Source organism: Phodopus roborovskii, unplaced genomic scaffold (assembly GCF_943737965.1).
Source record: "Phodopus roborovskii unplaced genomic scaffold, PHOROB, whole genome shotgun sequence".
Classification (NCBI taxonomy): Eukaryota; Metazoa; Chordata; class Mammalia; order Rodentia; family Cricetidae; genus Phodopus; species Phodopus roborovskii.
Window position 1 is genome coordinate 34,654,184 of NW_026126482.1, and position 22,284 is coordinate 34,676,467.

Consider the following 22,284-nt stretch of genomic DNA (forward strand, 5'->3'; position numbering starts at 1 on the left):
CATCCCACATGAAGCATGAACAAGGGGTGTGGTACTTTTTTTTTTTTTTTTTTTTTCTTAATGAGGGAAAATTGCTCTGGAGGGCTGCCATCTTTAAGGTAGTTCTCATGGTAACACCCACACAATGGAGTGTTCTCTGCATGGAGGCTATTTTGATTTCAGGCCAGGAGGAGTGCTAGTGTCATGCTCTTCTTAGAACCCAGGTTCGCATTAGAGTTGAGGCCAACCTCAATACATAAATGCAAATCCATCCGTGCTCTAGCTTCGGGTTTGGAGGTACAGCCTGAATGCTCTTTTGACAGGGGTGTGATATTTCAGCTTGGAGTCTGATTTTCTACGCCAGAAGATAAGGTCTCTATCAAGCAGGGCACGCTATAGGTGAGCTGGACAAGAGCATACTGAGCAGTCTCTCCTTAAGCAAGGCACATCTGGAATTCAGCATTGCACACATCTACGGTGTTATTGCACTTTGCAGTTTTGGCAATGACCCAAGCTAGTTGATGGAAAGTAGTATTATAGCTAGGCAGGTGGTTTGTATAATTGAACAAATTCTCTGGTGTGGCAGCACAAAAAGATCTGTTTATTAAGGTTGCAGGCCCCTTTAAGAGCCTCATTTGGTGGCCTATACCTCTGATGGGACAGGGGTGCTGGGATCCTTGCAGATTTTGTCCAGGAATTGGGCCTTGTAAAGAGAAGGACCAGGTGGAGCTCGTCCATGCTCCTTCCAATATGCCTCTCTTGCAGCCACAGTTGAGGTCGACTGTCCCATTATCATAACAAGGGAATCATATTTGGCAAGTAGTTCAGCGAGTCATGGCTCCACCATCAGAGCTGTAGCTGCTATGGGTTTTATTTCCTGCAGAATATTGCAGAAAGATTTATCCAGCTACTCCTGCTGTGTTAAGATTAGGTTTATAGTTCATTGAGTGGATCTGTTTTTCCATCTCAAAGATCATAACTATCAGAATGTCCATATCAGGGCTGGTTACTAATGTTTTCAATAATGTTTTAGTTACCTTGTTAGGATTGTTAATATGACAATGTTACAATTGTCCTTATGACAATCCTGTTATCTTGAAGATGTTCCGTCTCTATAAGCTTTTAGCTGTTTTTACCGGGTGCCTGCTACCTGCTATGTTCAGACATTGAGTTAAAGAAAATCCTGTGGACAGCCATGGCCATATTTAGACAGGATTTCATCAGTTAGCAAAGCAAAAATGCTGGCACTTTGGAGCTGGAGCATCAGCCCAGGGTTGGGGAAACCCATGCCTGGTGTGCACAAGGTCCTGGGTTTAGTCCTGCCATTTATATTTACTGATTGGCTATCACAGAGGTAAAGCAATAACCCTTCTCCTGGAAGTGTTCTTCAGATAGGTTGAACTGCCAGGTACTACCCAAGCAAAATCAAATGTCCCTGTGTGCTTCGTGCTGTGTCTTAGGAGCCTGTATAGTGCACACTCGGCTAGTCTGGAGAATGAGTAGTGCCTTTTGGGGTGAATGTTTGTGAACTGTTCCTCTTTCTGTCTTCCCTGTGAGTTGTCTGAGTAGAGATGTTTCTCCTTTGATCTCCTCTTCATTTTTCTCTACAGAGGAACCTCTTTCTTACTGGGACTTGTCGCCCATTTCCTTCTACTTTTGATATCATTTCCTAGGGTCAGAAGGTACAGCATCTCCCTTGGCTGACACAGACCAGCCAGTTACTGTTAGCAGGTATAGGTGAGGGTGAACTTCTCCTGAAGCCACACTGTGGAGATGGAGCACAGAATCTACCCTAAAAAATGGGCCACAGTCCACTTCCCGCTGGGTTCTTCACTGGTCTCTTACACTCACCCTGGGCTCAGGCCACACCATCCTTCCTGCTCTGTTGATGGATGGGGCTGGCAGCCTAGCACAGCAAAGCCCCACCACCCTGTGAGACTTAAAGCCAAGTGGGTGGAGATCATCGTCTGTCTGAACAGCAAGCTCCACATACTTGTGTGAGGCACGAGAATGCTCTAGCTTCTGTAGTGGTTCTTCTAAATCCTCTTTGAGGAAGGAGCAGTATGTGTGCCCCTTCCTTTATGCCATTCTCTTTTCTTCCCACAATGTTTTCACTATATAGTGGACCGTCAGTATGACAAAATGCCCAAGATAAACAGCTTAAAAAGAGTAAATGTTTATTTAGGCTCACAGTGTCAGCCATGTCTGCTCAGGGAGCGTGTCTCTGTTGCTTTGGGGCTGGGGACAAAGCAATACATCATGGCAGAGGAGAGCTTTTCATTTCATGGCAGCTGGGAAGCAGACAAGGGTTACTTGGGGTCCTGGTACACTCCAGTGTCATAACTTCCTCCAACAAGGTCCCGCCCTAAAATTTCCACCCTCCTTCAGCTGGGGACCAAGCCTCCAACATGGGTATTTGGGGGGCACATTTAAGATCCAAATAGGACCAGCCACCACTAACAGATTTTTTAAAGGAGCAATTATATAGAGAGTATGTAAGAGCTGACTATACTTTTCTAAGCAAGAGAGAGACGGGTGTTCAAGTAGAAGAGAAGAGGAGGGGAATTGTTACAGTCCCAGGCACAGGCAGGAAGCCCAGAGGAGATGCACGGTGCCTGCTGCTCCCCATCATCTGGTGTCCATACATAGCTGACCATACTTCCAGGTAACCTGGCTGTCAGTATGTCTGTCCCAGAAGTCCCACCTCTGTCAGGCTTCACAGCTCCACTGCAGGAATACTTTGTCCACCCTGGAGATGACTTGGCCCAAGAGAGAGGGGCAGAATAGTGTAGTGAGGACTTCAATGTGAGCTAAGGCTGTAGACATGAAGTGCCCCAGAGAGCCGGGCTCCCCAAGAACTTCTTCCAGCAGCAACAACCACTTGGTTCTGTAGAGGATACAATACAGACAGCATTCATGACAAGTCCCCACCTTGAAGCAGACAAGACCTCATACTGTGCTCTGGAGATGCATAGGAAAGCAATGCTGCTCAGACCCCATAGCTCCAACTTAGGTCTTTCCCTTTGTTCACACACCACTTTCTTGATCTGTAAGTTCTAAAACCCACAGTCATGCAAGTTGACCCCAGCCATGCCTCCTGTACATTAAAAAAAGAAGAAGAAAATATGTAAATGTGTACTTAATTCAGAGCCATGCATCTGCAGTGATGAGGACTTGAATGGGGATACCTTCACATAGCATTCCTGCTGCCTACCTAGTTCCAAAGTCTGCTGCAGGTTGTGAAACATTTTAGTAATGGTGAGATCTTCACAGGTTTCAGTTAAATTTGATTTGAGGGAGTTGCCAAGATTATTTTAAATCATTACTAGTAAACGAAGTGTGGCTGGTCATGCTGGCTGCTAGCATCTTAAAGCAGGCTATGGCATTCATCTTGGTTTCATTTTAGCACAACAGTCCCAAAATGATGACAATGGCAGTAATGTATTGAGCCCTTACCCTGTATCACATTCTAAGTGGAGCCCTTTCTGCCACCTCCTAATACCCCCCCCCAGTGTCAGCAAAAGAGAAAATCTTTTCAGTAACAAATGGTAATTTCTCTTCCCTTATTTATGAATCACTAGTTTACTTTTACTTTGGCTATATTCTAAATCTCCATTTCCTAGGCAAAGCGTGCTCCTCCCTGAAGTTAACCCTTCCTGTCTGCCTACCATCTCCTTAGTCTAACCATCTCAGGTGTCCCCTCAAGGCCCATAGGTTCTGCAAGTCCTCCTAGACCTGGCCAGCATAGACAGCCGCTGTCATTAGCCCTGGGTCATTATACATTGGTGCCAAAGGTCTTGGCTGCATTTTATCCTAGTACCTAAGCTGTGAGTGGGAGAGAGGCTGTGTTTCACTGTTCTGTCTCTCTGCTGCCCAGTGAAGCACCACAGTTAATGTTCTGCTGAGGCTCACCACATGACATGGGCAGTCTTAAGAGAAAAGCACAGAGACAGTGGCAGTGTTCCTTAGGATGTATGTCTCCAAGCTGCCAATTCCAATAGGTTCGTGTGTCCTAGGAAGGAAACCAGTCCTGAGAGTCCTAATTCAGGTCTCAGGGAAAGGCCACTCTGATGTGCTCACTAAGCCTTAATGCCCTGTCTCAATGTGAACTGGGAAAGTGAGGGCTGCTAATACTGACACACATGAACAGCAACTAGGAAGGCTAATTTGTAGAGTTGCACAGACCAAAATTAACTGAAGTCCTTTCAGCTGGCCTTTATCGCCACTACCCTTGGTCTGTGTTCTTGATAATGTCTTGATTTTGTTTTGAAGATGCATAAAATTGTAAATAAAAGCCCAGTGTATCCTTTGAGGAATCCTTCCATTAGCTTAATAATTGCTGTTTCTAGTTGCTAACCCTATTGCATCAGGCTTGTCTGTGTCTTTGAGAGCTGTTGGCCACCAGAGGGCAGTTTCACCACAAGCAGGACCTTTGTCCCCGGCACCTCCCAAGCCTTATCAGACTGCTGTCTTCATGCCCTTAGGACTCCTGCACACTGCTCTCTTTAGCCTTTAGTCCTATTCCAGTCTCATGGACTGGCCTTTCTTGTGTGTCTTCAAGAGCAGTAACTGACTTACCTTTGTATTTTATAACCTAGCACAGTTCTATGATACCAAATCCTGAAGTGAATGAACTATTTAGTGGTTTAGTTTGATTTCCTTTTGAGGCAGGGTCTCATTCTAACCCAGACTAGCCTGGAACTCTTGAGTCCCAGGCTGGCCTCAAACTCCTACCTCAGCTTCTCATGTGCTGGGATAAAAGGCATGAGCTACCTACCATACGTGGCCCTCTAGTAGCTATATATTTTAAATTTCTTAATTCTATATTTATTAAGGTGTATTATTAAATTATCCTTTAACAGTCCCGCTGCTGTATTTCTCGCCTATAAGGATGTTTGCACAGTTATGTAAAAAAAAAAAAAAAAAATACAGGTGTAAGCATTGTCTGTAATCATTAAAAAAAAAAACTACTTAACATAAATATGGGATTGTAATTGACCTGAATTGTGGAATGTCCAGAGAATAAAGTATTGTGTAACTATTGGGAAGGATTAAATGTGCTGTGTACTTATTCGATAGGAAGTGAAGTTTCACAAAAATGCAGCCATGGAATGTGTATCTGTCTAGACCCATTTATAAATGAGACTGATGCTGCAGCCAGGGTATTGCTCATCAGGTGAAGGTGCTTGCTGCCCTGCCTGCCAGCCTGAGTTCAGTCTCTGGGTCCGGCATGGTGGGGGAAGAGAACCAAAGTGTCACGAGGTCCTCGGCACCACAAATGTACAACGGCACTCGAACATACATGTAACACAAAACGAACATTTAAAAACCAGCATTCTGGACAAAACCAGCAAAATCTTAACAGAGGCTGTCATAGAGGTGACAATTGGCAAACATCGTGAAGATGATATCAGAGGCTATGTCAGTGTCAGAAGCTACAGTGTGTTAACAGCCACAGATCAGGACTGGGTGAGCATGTGCGAAGTGGCAGGCTAAATCCTCAACACCACATAACAAACACCCTTGAGTCATGGACCCAGAAATTCAAACTGGTAAAAATTTCATGTCAGAAGAAAAAATACATAACAGCCATTTTTTTAAAAAGTCAAATATAGTTTGCCCACAAATATAGTGGCCTACTCCACTGCTGTAGAGTAGGAGTGGGGGAGCATTTAAAAAGTAGGGGTAAGTGCCTGTGATATTACCAGATCTGGTGTCAAAGCACAGGTCTTTTACTCACCCTTTCCTTAGACCTCACAGAGACCATCGAACTCCCAAACCTTGAACTTGCCTGTAAAACACACACCATGGTTGTTCAGCTGTTGCCTTAAGTACTAGGAGCTGGGTGGGGGTGGGGGTTCAGAACTTGGTGGGGGGTGGGGAGGTACTTACCTCAGGGGAAATTAGTACATACTGTGCCTGGGGGGGAAAGGAGAGCAGGGAGGAGACTGTTAGCATAATTACCTGATTACTGTTCATGAAGAGCTGTGAGCCCGCCTGTCTGCTTCGGGTTCACATGTAGGTGTTTCCAGACTCTCCTTACAAATATGCATGCCCCTTAACCCTAGAAATTCCATCTATAGGAGCTTAGATCCTAACACACAATCCATTGTCTGAGATCATTTACATGGGAATGTTTGCCCTGTGGGTTAGAATCAAGTCAGCCCAAGTGACTAAAGATGAGCACTTCAAGGTCAGTTAAATGGGTGTATTCCAAGATAAAATAGTTGGCAGATAACAAAGTCCCAGCCCCATCTCAGCAGGCTCTCCTGTAATCCAGGCTGCCTGATCTCCTGCTTCTACCTCTAGGGTGCTAAGATTACAGCATCACCACCACAACCCATACCCTTCTAGAACAATATATACTTTTTCCCATAAATTACTATTTGTTTTTTGTGTTTTTAATTTGGGTTGTATGTACATACATAAATATGGGCCCAAGGCATAAAGGCATGCATGTGAAAGTCAGACTATTTTGTTTTTTGTTTTTTTTTTTTTCCCAGACAGGGTTTGTCTGTTGTTTTGGAGCATATCCTAGCACTCACTCTGTAGACCAGCCTGGCCTCGAACTCACAGCTCATCTGGGGCACTAAAGGTGCCACCACTCCCTAGCAGGGAACAACGTTTGAGAGTAGTTCCCTCCTACCAGATGGGCCCTAGGCCCTCAGGGTTGGCAGCTGGCTCCTTTACCCACTGAGCCTCCATGTTCTCCATTAATATAGTGAATACTCCAGCGTGCCTGGGTCCAGAAGTTTGGATTTGGGATCTTTCTGATTCTGGAGTATCTATAGATACATAACAAGATCTCCAGGTGATGGGCCTCACACTAAACAGGGGAAATATCTTACACCCATATTATGGCACTTCTATATAGTATCCTGATGACAATATACGATACCAACCACCTGCTGTAAAATTTCCATTTTCAATGTATCTGCTCTCAGGAAGTCTAAGCTTTTGCAGCATCTCTGTCCTTTGGTCTCCTTGTCATTGGCATCAAAGTAGCTTCATAGCTTTGAGATAGATTCAGCTCTACAGAGTGCTTGTTGTGTGTACACTAAGTAGGTCAAAGTACTGCCAGCCTGTAATCGCTGCACAGGGAAGCAGAGGCAGGGGACTACAAGTTCCAAGCCAGACAGGTCCATATAGCAAGACCATGCTATTAGGTTCACCCCCAGCTCCACAACAGTAACATTTCAAAGTGTAGAAAATACTAGAAGACTATATACTCCCATTAACAGGGGAAAGCTGTAGAGTAGAAGTCTAAATGGGTTAATTTTAATGTTCTCCTTTGTGTCTCTGTATTTTCTATATTTTTCACATTAAACTTTCATTTTGCAATTTAAGAAATATTTTTGTTGTTGTTGTTGTTGTTGTTGTTTCTTTTTGTTACAGGGTCTCACTTTGTATCCCTGACAGGGAATTCACTATGTAGACCAGGCTGGCCTCAACAGAGATCCAACTGCCTTTACTTCCTGGGTGCTGGGATCAAAGGCATGTGCCACTATACCTTAATTTTTAAATTTAAGAAAAATAATAATAACCAAGCTAAATGCTTGGAAACATAAGGAAAGCCATCAGAGAAAGGAGTACCACAAAACAATAAATGAGAAACAAAAGGCTACAGGTTTTGGTGTAATTTCATTGACCAGAATCTGCTTTAGTCTTATGCCCTGGGTGACTAGTCAGGCCATGACCAACTGACAAGGATCAAGTCCAACTGGGCTCCAGCTCCAAAGGCAACCAGCACAGCTGTAAGTACATGGGCAGCTAGGCAGGACACCCCTGGCAGATAACTAAGCATGGGACCTCCAGTCATTTCTGGACCTCCCTTATCAAGGAGTGAAATCCATAGACCACCTTTACCTTCTCCTCTGGACATGGAGTCATCCAGGATTTGCATTTGCCTGTCATGTCACCGAGGGTGGTGTGCTTGCCATTATAAATGTAAACTCGCCCATCTTCTCCCCCTAGCAGTCCAGAAGTAACATCTGTTATCCTCAGTGGGGCAGCCATGATGATTTCATCTGTTAACCAAAAGTGGACAGAGGCATTAGACTGCTATCAGCCTTCTTCCCTCCCTCTGTATCCTGAGCCTACCTCCCACAAGTAACCAGCATGCCCTTCCATCTGCCATGGCTTCCTCCAAATCAGTTAAAGGCCTTTGCTTCCCCTTTGCCATCCATCACAATGGACCTGCTGACTTTCTGGCTAAGTCTTTAGGAAGTACAAATGTTTCTTGTGCATCTAAGTTCAGATCTATAAGAAGCCCTTGAACCCAGGCATGGCACACACATGTGGTGCCAGCACTTGGGAGATGAAGGCAGGAGGATCAGTCACTGAAGAACAGAACAGCCTTGACTACATGAGGAGTTGGAAGCAAACCTGGACTGGGTGAGACTTTTTATTTAAACAAACAAACAAAACCCAAAACTTTGCTCCTTGGGCCTCTGGACTGTCAATCAGAGGCAGAAAGAACCTGGGCCATCTAACTGGACACAGGGCCATTGGATATACAGGGAGTGGCTTTATCTGAAGTCACTATTCCCACCTTACCTAAGCCATCATCATCCAGGTCAGTCAGGTGTAGAACGCTACCAAATCGAGAAAAGCGCCGGTCTCCACTGAAGCTGCTGAGCAGAGCAGGCTGGGTCTTCTCCAGGCCTAGCTCATACATGCGAGTGGCTCCACCCTGGTGCAGGGTCATGGTTAGGAATGCCATCTTAGACACGTCATCTGAAACAAGCCACAGGGTCTCCCAGTGTCATAAGAGTGAAGACAGGATCCCACCAGTGTTCCATTTGCCCCTCAGACATGTGTACTTCAGTGGACACACAGGACAGTGAGTGGTTCCTGGGGTGCCTAACAGCAGGTTGTAAGATGTGACTGGCAATGCATGAGGTACATGCAGGCAGCTCGGTGACCCCATCACACAGCACCTGTGATCCACTCCACCCCTCAAGTACATTCTTGTCCACCAGACTATCTTGCCATCTTTTTCTACCTTCCTTTTTTCTCCTTTGAGTCAGGCCAGCCTCAAATTCTAGCTGAGGATGACCTTAACCTTGAACTCCTGATCATCCTGCCCCTCTCAAGTTCTTGGATTATGGATGTCACCTATAATGATAATTTTTTGTTTGTTTGCTTGCTTGCTTGCTTCCTATTATATTTCTTAGTGCAATTTGCCACAAACTCCTGGGAACTTTTAACTATAAAAATCCAATAGAGTCATGAGAAAAATAAAACCATGGGCTGGAAAGATGGATCAGCTGTTAAGAGCACTGGCTGCTCTTCCACAGGACCTGGGTTCAATTCCCAGCACCCACATGGCAGCTCACAACTGTCTGTAACTCCAGTTCCAAGGGATCTGACGTCTTCACACCAATGCACATAAAATAAAGTTAAATAAATCTTTTTTTTTTTTAAAGGAAAGAAAATAAAATAAGCAATGTGAACCTGTGGAGTTTGGAAATGACTTCCTGGAAAAAGGACAGAGAGGCAGACCCCTTTGCAGTGCTCTCTGCAGCATGCTCTCACATTGTCCTGTCCCCAACCATACTGTGACCATGCAGCCAAGCCTTTACCAGACACACTCTTACTATTATATTCTTAGAGTATGCAGTCAATTGGAAATGATTGTCCAGCACTAAGCAGGAAAGGTCTCAGGGAAGATTGGCTCCTCTAGTCTGGGAATCTCCCTGAGGTACCCATCGCATCAGAAAAGTAGCCCATAGTTTTCCCAGCTCTGGTTTCTATGCCTAAGGCCCAGCCCCTCCTCCAGAATAATGTCAACCTGACTGTTTCCCTCAAAGGATAGTGGCAGGTGCAAGTGAAAAAAATTCAACATATGTAAGAACAAACATATTTTTAAAGAATATTTGACAAAGAACATGCTCACAACATGATATAGATATGTTTTTAAATTAAGAATGAAAATTACATAAGGAAGTTGCTGATAGATCTTCCATCCCATCCCCTAACCCCATGCACTCCAAGTGGCCATTATTAAAGGATTTGATTACCCTAAAACTAAAATACAGGAATAAAAGTAATTTTAAAATTGTAAATAAAGGTTAAGTTTTTTAAATATTTATTCTATGTATGTGTGTCTCACATACATAAGTGAGTACCCACAGGAGCCAGAAGGTGGCAATTATGAGTCACATGGCATGGGTTCTGGGAACCAGGACAGCACCCAGTGCTCTTAACCACTGAGTCATCTGTCTACCTCATGAATTTTTGGGTGTGTTTTTAGAGACAGTGTCATGTAGCCCAGAGTATTCTCAAACTCACTATGTAGCAGAGCTTTGCCTTGAACTCCTGACCTCCAGCCTCTAGTTGGCCTGCAGGAGTGGGAACCAGCAGAGTCAATTCCAACTTTTTTGGTGAGCCTGGGCTAACTGGTGTCTCAATAACAAAAACAAAGACAAAACAGAACAGCTCTTCTCTAGCTCTGGGGTCAGTAATGTGGGAGCTTTAGACACACTTTCATATATCATTTTCAACAATATTTTAAATAAATACTATAACTATTTTATGGGTGATGATATAGAAGTTCAGAAAAGCTAAACAACTACACCAAAGGTACACAACTTGCTACTCATGATTTTTAAAAAGGAAATATTTAAGTCCCAAATGCTTGTTTCTGCTGTTCTCTACAGACATATAAAGTCTTTTTGTAGTCCCAATTCAATTAAAAATTAAAGCTGGCTTTGGAGTTGAAGCATAACTCTCTCCTTCTCTAATCCCAAGCATGCTTGTTAAAGGAAAATCCAAAATATTTGTCTCATGTCAGAAGAGCCACCTGGTATGGGACAGAATAAAACAAAAATTATGGGATTATTCTATTTCTATTAATTCATCATCCTTTGGTTTCCATTTGATTCTTTAAACCCTTTCTTAGGTTATTAAATATTATCTCAAAATGTATAAGATTATTATATATATTTAAAACTTCTGTCATGATATTAATGGTCATAGAGAGTATGAACTAATTCCAGAAATAAGCTTTATCCAGTTTCCTTTACATGATTTAGAGCTTGAGTCTGAAGCAGGTAACTAGGAACTAAGTACCCCAGATGTATCTAACAGATGATGGTCCTTTAACTACTCATAGACATCTAAAATGTTAAGTTTTCTGCAGTACACCATAATCATTCCTGGCAGTGACCTTTGGGGTCTCTAAGAAGATGACAAATCCACCTGCAATGTGGTAATGCCACTAAGCTGACAAACACAACCTAAACATCAACTTCAGGCTATAAACTTCTCTGAACAACTTCAAAGCAGTTAGCTAAAATGGTCCGGCCTTGCAGAATAATTCAGCCAGGACTTCAGATAAGTTCTGCACTTTCCCATCACACAGAGACTGAAAAACAAAAGATACAGCTACCTCTCCCAGAACTTCACCATTATCTCAATTTTCTCAGGGTACCCTAAAGATGCTATTGCTCCCAGACATAGGAACTAATTTTAAGAACACAAGGCCCACACTCCCAAAAGGTGATGTAGATGGTTTTTGGTTGTTCAGTGGGTTATGGATGTTTGTCATTGTTTAGGGGGGTTAGTTATAAGTTGTAAGTTGGTCATGGTCAGGGAGGAAACCAAGAAATGGAGGTTAGATTCAGGGATCTCTGAAAAGAAAAAAGGGTATAAGAATGATAGGATAAAAGGGTAGATTATTGAATCTAGTTTTAAACTAAAAAGCAACTACTAGTCTCAAATATTTTGCAGTGGTATGGACTTTTGTATATTGATATAAATTTAAGGCTATTTTTGTTATAGCAATGTGTGTGTGTGTGTGTTCCTACTCTTGAACTTACACAGATCACTTTAAAATGCAGTGTAGAGTTCTAGTCTTTGAAAGCTATTATGACAAACTGTTTAGGATAATTAAGAAATTCAGGTTAGGCTGGGCTTTGGTGGTGCACGCCTTTAGTCCCAGCACTTGGGAGGCAGAGGCAGGCGGATCTCTGTGAGTTCGAGCACAGCCTGGTCTAAAGAGCTAGTTCCAGGACAGGCTCCAAATCAAAAGCAACACAGAGAAACCCTGTCTCAAAAAACAAAACAAAACAAAACAAAACAAAAAATTTAAAAATCTAAGCAATAGTGGAGAGGCTACCTTAAATGCCCTTCCCTGTTAATGAGATTGATGACTACCTTATATGCCATCCAGTAGCCAAGCAGAAGCAGACACCCAAAGCTAAACACTGAGCCGACTCCTGGAATCCAGTTGCAGAGAGGAAAAAGTGATGAGCAAAAGGGTCAAGACCAGAAACACACAGAATCAGCTGACCTGAACAAGGGGGAGCTCATAAACCCCAGACTGATAGCTGGGAAACTAGCATAAGACCAACCCAGGCCCTTGAACATTGGTCTCAGTTAGGAGGCCTGGGAGGCCTATGGTACCTCTGACAATCGAACCAGGATGTATCCCTCGTGTAGGAATAGACTTCAGGAGCCCATTCCCCATGGAGAGATACTCCTTTAGCCTAGGCCCTACTCCAAATGATTTGAAAGACTTTGATGATCCCTCATGGAAGGCCTCACCCTCCCTGGGGAGTGGATGAGGGATGGGATGGGGGAGATCTGTGGGGAGTATGGAAGGATGGGAGGGAGAGGGAACAGGGATCAATACGTAAAATAAGAAAAATAATAAATAAAAGAAATTCAGGTTAGTAGTTAGTCATCTATAATAATCAAACTTGTAGTAATGTTAGGTATGTTTTCAAGGTCAAACAGCTATGCATTAGATAGATAAGATGTCTTTAAAGAGGCCTATTAAAACAACATAAGGCTTTTCATGCTAGCACATCTCCTAGCAGCATCATTCTACTTCAGAGAAGACGATGGGCATCGAAGAACCCCCATTTAGAGTTATCTTTTATTGTGTCAAAGTTAGCCACTGGGCAAGAAATTCCCCTTGCCTCTACTGCTAGCAAGGACACAAAAGAAGGCAACTGCTGAACTTAGCCAAGACAAGGCTTCCCAGAAAATTCTGCTTCCCAGAAAAGTCTTTCAGATATTCTAGGCCTGTGGTCCGAAGATGGATGCCACAGTGTTGCAGAGGACCCTTGAGTGACTGTCCAGGAAGCCAGCTATCGCTGCAATTTTTATAGTTTTAGAAGTTGTTTGCTCTGCACTTCCTGTTTACTCAGGTAATATTTTATCCTTCTCAGATCTCTAATGGGGATTGAAGACTAGATAGACCATTTTCTTCGTTACTAAGTTCAGAAAAGAAACTTACAAAAGAGATATAAATCTTATAAAGTTAAGAAACATAGACATTTAAGTTGTTTATCTAAGAAAACAGTTTAAAGATTGAAAGAATATTTTAGGCTAGTAATACAAATTATAGAAAGTGCTTTAGGTCTAAAATTTTAGATTCATCAAGACAGGATAGATAATAAAGTATTTTCTCTGAATTTGTCAAATACAAATGAACTGGGCAATATAATTCTTACCTGATATTTGTTCTTATGGTATATAGTTTTACTCTATTAGAATTAAAGCCTTTCCTTTTCATTCAGACAAAAGGAAGAAATATTGTGGGATATTTGATCACATTGTGACAGCCCAAGACTGTTTTCATAAACTTAACCTTGAATCAGGAGGCAGAGCCATTGACCAGTTCACAAGATTTAGTCATAGAGAATAGGAGGGCCCAGAATATGGATAGCAAGAGACAGGAAGGAGTAGGGAGGGACTTGGAGACTCTCAGGCTTTTGTCCTTCCCTTTTTGTCTGGCAAATGTGGAGAGAAGGTCAGCTGGTTGCTTCTCCATCACATCTTTGATCTCTCAGATTTTCACCCCCATATCTGACTCCCGGATCTTTATTGGTGATAGAACAACTACATTAAAAGCAACAGCATGTGGGTGACCTACCATGAGTAGGGGCTCCAACCAATAGCACTTGTGTTAGGGTCCCATTCAGCCTCACATGGCCACTTGACAGGGAGGTACCCAGCTTTCCCATTGCCTGCAAAGAACCATGGATCGTTACTGATCAAACAAGCTAACTGCAGCACATCTTTCAGAAGGAAGCTATGGTACCTTATCTCCTGAGATAGTGATTTCGCTCTGGCAGTTTGGAGGAAAGTAGCCATACACCCTTCCCAGGCTGTTTCTCTCATGGTTCCTATGGCCTGAGCGAGCCAACCTGGAGAAAACACAATGGTTAGTGGAAGGTGCAGGGTGCAGAGCCCTGGGAATTAAGGTCCAGGGAAGAAGCTGAGCCTTACCCCATCATGCATCCTTGGGGCTCTGTCCTGTGACCCTGGACCACAGACACTGGCACCTGTGAAATTAATCTCACCAACGTGGAAGCTCCTGGGTCTCACATTCACCTTCTACCTCTCCACTACAGCAAAAGCAGGGATGCTTACTGCCAGTGGTTGACTCACACTCACTGCCCACCCCACTGAATTGGAGACAGTGACTTTAAAGGAGTCACCAAGTAAAAAGGAGAACACTGGAGAGCCATAATCAAATATGACTTAGACCTTATAAAATCAGATTAATATACAGACAAGCCAGAGGCATGTGACATTCCCAGGACTGACACGATTGATTTGCTTCCAGCGTGCTCTAATGCTGCCGATGCAGAGCCAAGATGCCTTGGGCTGTCGTTAGTTTCTTTAATGGCTGCCAGGCACTGCCCACTTCTATCTCACCTAGCATCTTCGTAAAACCCTGTGAGAGCCATAGATAGCCATCTCCCAGCTACTCGGAGGTTCAGCAGCCTCTGGAGCCATTAGCATGGAGTCCTTGTGGTTCTGTAACCTAAATAAATTGTTTCCACAAATTTTGGGGGGCAGAGAATGCTTTTATTCCCCACTTTCTTTTGTTCTGTAACTAAATTAATTTCTTGAATCCATTTCTGCTTTGAAACATGTCATGTGAGCAACCTGAATCTGGGTCCCTGTGTCACAGTTATTCCCATTTGGCTCAAGAATAAACTATTTCTATGGCTGGAGAGATGGCTCTGCTGTTAGGGGCACTGGTTGCTCTTCCAGAGTACTGGGGTTTGATTCCCAGCACCTACATGGTGGCTCACAACTGGCTATAACTCCAGTTCCAGGAGATCCAACCCCCTCTTCTGGCCCCTGAGAGCACTGCACAGAAAGTTTGTTTTGTTTAAGAATTGAGCTGTTTCTTATTTCCTATGAGGTGAGGGCTGTGCCTCACAGAGATGGCTCTGTAAGGACAGAAGGAAGGTGGCTATATATAAGCCAAACAGAGGCTTCACAAGAACCCTACCCACACCGGTCTTGTCCAACCTCCAGGACAGTAAAATGAAACATTTCTGTGTTAAACTCTTGGGCTGAGGAGTTTGTTACTGTGGTTCTTGCCAGCTGCAGCTTCTAAGATGAAAAGTCTGCCACCAACCACCCCCCCCCCACCAGAGCAGAGTCTGTTCCTTCTAAGGGCAATAGCCAGTCCCCCTTCCTGTGCACCCAACACTTAATTAGGTCCCATAATAGCTGGCACCTGCCCTGCACACAGTTTCCCCAGGCACCAGTGCCAACACTGACCTGCTGGCGTTCTTCCAGGTTGGGCTCCCAACCAGCAGCAGGGTTCTGTTTGTCACTGTGACCCCATGAAGGGAGTATCCAAACCAAGAGAAGTCCTCCTCACCGCTCACCTTCCAGTCAGCTTCCTCTGCAGTCAGCGTTTCTAAAGAAAACCCATCTCCATAAACCAACTGATTGATCACCAACCAGTGACACCCAGTCCCAGTAAACCAGCATGAAAGAAAAAAAGAAAGGTGTATTGTGGGCCTGGTGATGCACATGTACAATCTTAGAACTTGGGCTGTGGAGGCTGAAGGATCAAGAGTTCAAGGTCATCCTTAGCTCTGTGTAGCTTGAGAGTAGGCTGGGTGGCATGAGATCCTGTCTTAAAACAAATCCCTACATGACTGAATGATTGGCACCCACTCCTTTTATGACGGAGGGCCTGGCATTGAAAGGATGCATCCTGTTTATGAACATATGAGAACTAGGTCCCTTCTGAGATTTTGCCAGAACCCCTTTGTCATATACAGGTCCCAGGATCCCAGCATCAGAAGTAGATGTCACTCTTCAGACCACACGTGTGTTTCTGGAGCTCATTTCCAGCGGGTAAAGATGCTATTTAGAAAAGCCTTCCTTAGGGCAGTTGGAACATCTGGAATGACTTTGGCCTTGGCCTTCGTAGAATTTCTATTTCACTCTTTGAAGCTGTGAGGATAACCTCCTCTACCAGGGCCATACTGATCTGGGTGGCCTGTGTTTCCACCCTTGGCCATGGTGTCAATCAGACTGAAACTGTGACCAAGGGCCCTGACTGGGTCAGTGGCCCTGCTGCAGCTGGGGTCTGTGTTTATGCCCATGGCTGTGTGGATGCCCAGGTTTGACACTGCCACCTGAGGCCACGTTGGTGTCTAGGGCCATACAGATCTGAGTGCCCTACACTGCCACACATAGCCATGGTGACATCCGGGCCCAGGTTTCAGCCAAGGACCACATCTGGACCTGTGGGCCTACCATAGCTGGGGTTTGTGTTGATGTCTGTGGTCCATGTTACCATCAAAGGCTTTAAGGATAGCCGAGGTCAGAGCCACCAAACTTGGGAGAGATGTCCTCACCCCTCGCCATAGGCCAGGGAGAGCTGGCCCTGATGACAAAGACCTAGACAAGCTGGTTATACCCTTTGCCTGAGGGGACACAGAACTGTCCAAATCAGCTATCACCCCAACCCACAGCCTGTGAGTTGGCACACTCCAGCATCTACACCACCTATGACCTACAAGAGTAAGGGGACTAGGGAACCATGGAAACAGCAGGATATCAGAGGAGTCTCGGTGAGGGTCCAGCATTGATGATTTACCAGAAGCCAGAGGCCTTGAACCAGACCAACAACACATCACACAATGACCATTTGCAAGTAAAGCCGAGTGGACCAAAAGGTATACTTCTCGACATACCACTGCTCCCAATGCCACTAAGGCAAATGAAGGGGTGTTGAAGAGGCAGGAAAGATGAGGAGGGAAATGGGTGTTTTGTTTGTTTGCTTCCTTGCTTTGTCTTGTTTTTTATTAATTTGTAAATTCATCGTGCGGGGAATGCTATGGGTGTGAGGGGCAGATATGGAGAGACTGGGAAATGATCAGGATTGAGTACATGATGTGTAATTCTCAATGAACCAATTAAAAATTATGTTTAAAAAAAGAATAACCTCTTTTCCCCTTGTAATTTTTAATATACTCAGTAAGTAATATTTTTAAACATTTATTTATGGTGTGTGTGTGTGTGTGTGTGTGTGTTGTATATGTATGTGTGTGTGTGTGAGAGAGAGAGAGAGAGAGAGAGAGAGAGAGAGAGAGTGCTCACATGCTATGACATGCACGTGGAGGTCAAAGAGCAAATTTTTGGGAGCTAGGTCTCTCCCTCTACCATATGGATTCTGGAGATCAAAGTCAGGTTGTCAGGCTTAGCAGCAAGCTCCTTACCCACTGAGCTACCTCACCTGCCCTCATTGGCAATTCTCTCCCCATCTTTTGCCAGTCCCTGTCAGCATGAGATCCTGTCTCTTAGCAGGTGACATTATAGCACATTCAGGAAAAGGAAACAGGTCCATATGCAAGAGATACCATGCAGCCAGTCAAGCTAGAACCCCTGCCCCGCCCCACTAGTTTCTACCTTTGCCACTCTGTCTTGGGTGTGAATAAAAGGCAGCCACGATCCCTCTCTGCTTCCCTCCACCAGGTGCGAAAGGTGAGCTGATCACCAGGTCAGACTGGCCATCTCCATCCATATCCGCTGCCAGGAGGGTCCAGCCCAGGTTGCAGTAGGTGTCCTTAGGAGGGAAAGGGGAAAGCACAATCCATCAGTTCCAGATGTCATGGGCAGCAGCTGGGTAAGGCCCTGACACGAGGCTGAGACGTACCTTGCAGGAGATGGTGATGTTGGGGGAAGGAGACAGCCCCCCTTGCTGGGACCCATAGTAGACATACACCGCACCCTAGACAAGCACAAATGACAACAAACCATAAAGCTTTCACGGTGTCAAAAACTCTGAACCCTAAACCACAGCAAAACAGAGGACTCACTGCCCCAAGAAACTCAGTCTGGACATGGGAGTTTATTATTGTATTTGTTTAACACAAGGTTTTGCTGTGTATTTATCCCATACTAGCCTGGAATTCACTGTGCAGACCAGGCTGACCTTGAACTCAAGGCTATCCTCCTGCTTCAGCCTCCTGTCACAAATTACAGTCATGTATCACCATGCCTAGCTATGTTTCGTTTAACCCTTCACTTCCATGAGACTTGAGAGTGCCTCAAAGCAGAGGGTACATTTTATCTCTGTCCCCCAGTCTGTAGTCACTGCCGTGTGTGGCCAAGGACCTGATAGCCTCTTCTCCAGAACACACTCCCTCTCGGTTCCCATCTCCTCCCTGACAGGCACCCTGCTCCCTGCCCCTGGCCCCTTCCCCACCTCTGCCTTCTCCCCAGCCTTACATTGTAGGTGAGCTGCCCTGAGCCAACGGAGGGGGCACCCACAGCCAAGTCAGGCAGCCCATCCTTGTTGAAGTCTAGCACGGCCAAAGCTGAGCCAAAGCGACCTGAAGGCTGAGAAAGCACAAGTTAGTTCTCTGGGCTAAGCATGGCCTCGAGACTCCCAGGGTGGAGAGCCTGAGCCCCAAACCTATTGCCCATAGACTGAGGCCCAAAACCTCACAGCTCAGTAGCACATTTGGGACACATATGGGCAGCTCTGCCTTAGGAGATATTGGGCAAGTCTGTCTGTCCAGAGGAAAAGCTGAAGTACAAGAGCAAGAAAGCAGACAGTCCTGAGGAGCTCTAGATGTGTAGAAATGGTCTTGTGTGTGTGTGTGTGTGCACTTCAACCCACACTACAGTATCTTGTGTGTGTGTGTGTATACGTGCGCGCGCGTGTGCGCGCGCGCGTGTGTGTGTGTGTGTGTGTGTATGTGTGTGTGTGTGTTGCTAGGTGTTGAGCTGAATGTCTGACACATGCTAGGAAAGTACTCTTCCATTGAACTATATCCCCAGCCCTTTTTGTATTTTTTTTTTTTTTCCATTTTGAGATAGGGTCTTACTAAATAAATTGCTCAAGCTGTCCTTGAACTCACTTTGTAACTTAGGCAGACCTTGAACTTGTAACCCTTCCTTCTGTCTCAACCTCCTGAGTAGCTAGGCTGGGAGGCCTATACCATCAGGCCCAGCTGCAAGTTTCAGTAACAGCTATGAAGTAACAGCAACAGCAACTGACTTCTGTCCAACACGCATGATGTGGTTGCAGAACCACACTGCCTGGCATTGTGGCTGCCAGCCTAAGATGGCTATGTATTTCAATCTCAAGTAATTAACACAAAACCAGAATCTCAGCCGCAATGGCCCCATTTCACATACACAAACACTCACTTTCAATGGCTCTTAGCACTACACAACAAAGCTGTAGAACCTCCCCACGGTGGCAGAAAATTCCATAGAGCTTTACATATATCCAGTTAGGGGCTGTTGTTACTAACCTCACATCCCTTTCATAAGAGGAAAACTTGTTTTATTCCAACATAATTTGTTCCCAACATGGATGTTTCTCTATGGATATTTTTCCTGTTCCTATCTAAAATCAGCCTAAGCCTAACTGGTCAGCTGCTTCTCTATGCCTCCCACATCTTACACCACAGTGAATTATCTGGTAATGATGATTTGTCACATCACATATGGCCCAGTGCCCCATATATTATCCATTGACTAACTCCTATGATGTGTGCAGTGGTATCTGTGGCATCTGGCCTTTTGAAATGATCTAGGAACATGACAAAGGACAGGGGACTACTCCAGGATGCATGCTAGGGTTGGGTGGGGACCTTGCCCTCTGTAGATGGGTTGTGCCATCTCCAGAAGATCTGCTGTTAATCTCTGTTGGCATCCAGCCATTCATTCACAGCAAAGCACAGAGTAGCAACCCTAACACTCTCTGGGAGGCAAGGACAAAGGGAGGCTCATGATGACACAGAGCTGGGTACAGGCTTCCAAAGTCTAGTCCATGCCTTCTTCTGGCCATCTTCCAAACTGTCAAAGGTCACAGGAGAGGAGGGCATTGTGGAGCCACAACCTCCTATCCCATGTGGCCTTGAGAATGTGTCATGCAGGAAGCCACTGCCCAGAATTTTGGACTTTACTCACCAGTCTAACAGTGGTGACTGTGCAGTAGTAAAAGAGACAGGGATGGCTTGATTTATTTTGGAAATACTTCATGTGGTCTCAGAAGATTCCAGAAAATGGAACAGCCTTTACAATGTGACCTCATATACTGGATAGGCAACTCACTTCCATGTGGTAGGGCCACGAATGCTTTCATCAGAGCCTAAACTAGATCACAAACCCCTGGTGCTTTTGTTTTTGTTTTTGTTTTTGTCTTTACAGACAGGCATGATGATGTCTTTTCCCCCATGGCATTAATAACTAGCAATGTAGAAGTAACTTGCCCACTCAGGTAGCCACCAGTGATCCAAAAATCTAAATTCCAAATTCTAGACACTTGACAGAGATTCAGGGTCAGGCCAGTGCCACCAAAGCCTCTTCTGTGACCAGCAACCAGGCTCTCGTGTTCCTCCTTACTACTAAAATGGCTAGTGCCTTCTGTGTCCTCAAAGCCCTTAAGGGCCCTAAGTGTTCCCAAGAGGAAGGAACACTCTGATTCAGTGATAAACACAGGCAGTGACTATGAGTTTCCCCTAGGGATGGAAATCTGTTCAGAGTAAAGCAATGACATCTAAGCAAAGCCTGGAGTTCAAAGATGGGCGGATTGCAGGTTTCTACTTTGATAAACACTCCGTAATTATCGAAGTCAGTCACACAGGGGAAACAATGGCAAGCATATGGGATTTCTATCATCCACCACTGCACTGTATCATCAAGAAACTGAAGCTTGTCACACTACCAACCTCATCACTTGGGAAAATAGGCACTGAGGAGTTCAAGGCCTGCCTGGACTACATAGTGAATTCCAGGGAAGCCAGGGCTACTGTGTGAGACCCCCATCTCTTAAAATAGAAAAGAAATCAAATTCCGCATCTCCACTTGAAGCTGGTGTAAATAGCATGTGTATTTGGGGATGGCATTGTATTTCACACTGGAAGCTAGCTAACAGAGTGAGATAAATGAAGGTGACTGTAACAATGAAAGACACTACATCTGTGTAGGTGGCACTATGGACATTCTGCTTACTAGCGACTCGTCTGGAGAACGTGCCTCAAAATGTGCTGTGTTAAGTCTGGGGGCAGTGGCTCAGCAGTAGGGTGCTACCTAGAACCCCTTCAATGAGGGGCTGGGGTCATAGTACAGTGATAGAGTACCTGCCTAGACTCCCCAAAGGAAAGGCTGGGAGCATAGCTCAGTAGTAGAATGCTGACCCAGACTCCTCCAACTCCAGGGATGTGGCTCAGCAGTAGAGTGCTTGCTTAGTACTCTCTGTGAGGGGGCTCAGCCAATGAGTGTTGCCTAGTAGCCTGGATGAGGCGCTGGAGTGGGCTCAGTGGTAGAGCACTTGCTTGACATATGTGAAGTCCTTAATTTAACCCTCAGTACCAGAAAGACAATGAAAATATACCAAAATGTCAGCAATGGCTTACTCACCCCTAAGAGAGGAAAGATGTGACAGGAGGTCTCACCTGGAAGCCCTGCAGGATCCCGTGGGCCTCCTTGTCTAGGTCTAGGTCGATGGGGGGCAGGCCCAGATCGTTGCCATAGATGATGTATACCCGCCCAATCTGGAAGTGGCCAGGGTGGCTGTAGCCTGGCGCACCCACCACGAGGTCACTGTGTCCATCCTGGTTGAGGTCGGCTGAGGCCATGACCCTTAAAGAAGAAGAGAGAAGTGAGGGCTATGGTGACACTGCCTGCTCTCCTCTCCACAACCCAGCAATTCAGATATCTGAGTAACCACTGGCAACATTCATTTGGGGGGCTGCATCATTTGTGGGATTCAGAGTCATTCTCCATAGGGGGAAACAAAACCAAAATGGACAGCTAGAGGTAACTGGGTCTTCCTGGACCTCAGAACCAGAATTGGGGAAGAGCAGCCTCATAAAGGTGTGTGTCCTACAAGCAGCCACCGAGATCCTGGGTTGGCCTGTTTGGTCCACCATTACTTAATCAAATACTGTTTATTTCCACCCTACTAACATACCCCAGCTTTTATAGCATTAAATTGGGTAGCCAGCACAGGTACGGTGTGGACTGATACTCCTAAAGGGGAAAAAGCCACATCTGTGTTAAAGATTCTGCAAG

The 22,284-nt window shown here is 45.0% G+C and overlaps 1 protein-coding gene across 1 annotated transcript in view; it reads right to left on the reverse strand.

Moving 5' to 3' along the window:
- Positions 1 to 2,531: 2,531 nt before the first annotated feature.
- Positions 2,532 to 22,284, reverse strand: part of Gpld1 (glycosylphosphatidylinositol specific phospholipase D1) — a 50,356-nt gene continuing 30,603 nt past the window's right edge. The window contains exons 15-26 of the mRNA XM_051194509.1: positions 21,666 to 21,852; positions 18,484 to 18,594; positions 17,909 to 17,983; positions 17,662 to 17,818; positions 15,514 to 15,655; positions 14,033 to 14,138; positions 13,865 to 13,958; positions 8,536 to 8,715; positions 7,846 to 8,006; positions 5,872 to 5,898; positions 5,720 to 5,770; positions 2,532 to 2,866 (exon numbers count right to left, since the gene is read on the reverse strand). Of these exons, the coding sequence (XP_051050466.1) occupies positions 2,780 to 2,866; positions 5,720 to 5,770; positions 5,872 to 5,898; positions 7,846 to 8,006; positions 8,536 to 8,715; positions 13,865 to 13,958; positions 14,033 to 14,138; positions 15,514 to 15,655; positions 17,662 to 17,818; positions 17,909 to 17,983; positions 18,484 to 18,594; positions 21,666 to 21,852 (1,378 nt within the window). The 3' untranslated portion in view covers positions 2,532 to 2,779. The remainder of the gene's footprint in view (positions 2,867 to 5,719; positions 5,771 to 5,871; positions 5,899 to 7,845; positions 8,007 to 8,535; positions 8,716 to 13,864; positions 13,959 to 14,032; positions 14,139 to 15,513; positions 15,656 to 17,661; positions 17,819 to 17,908; positions 17,984 to 18,483; positions 18,595 to 21,665; positions 21,853 to 22,284) is intronic.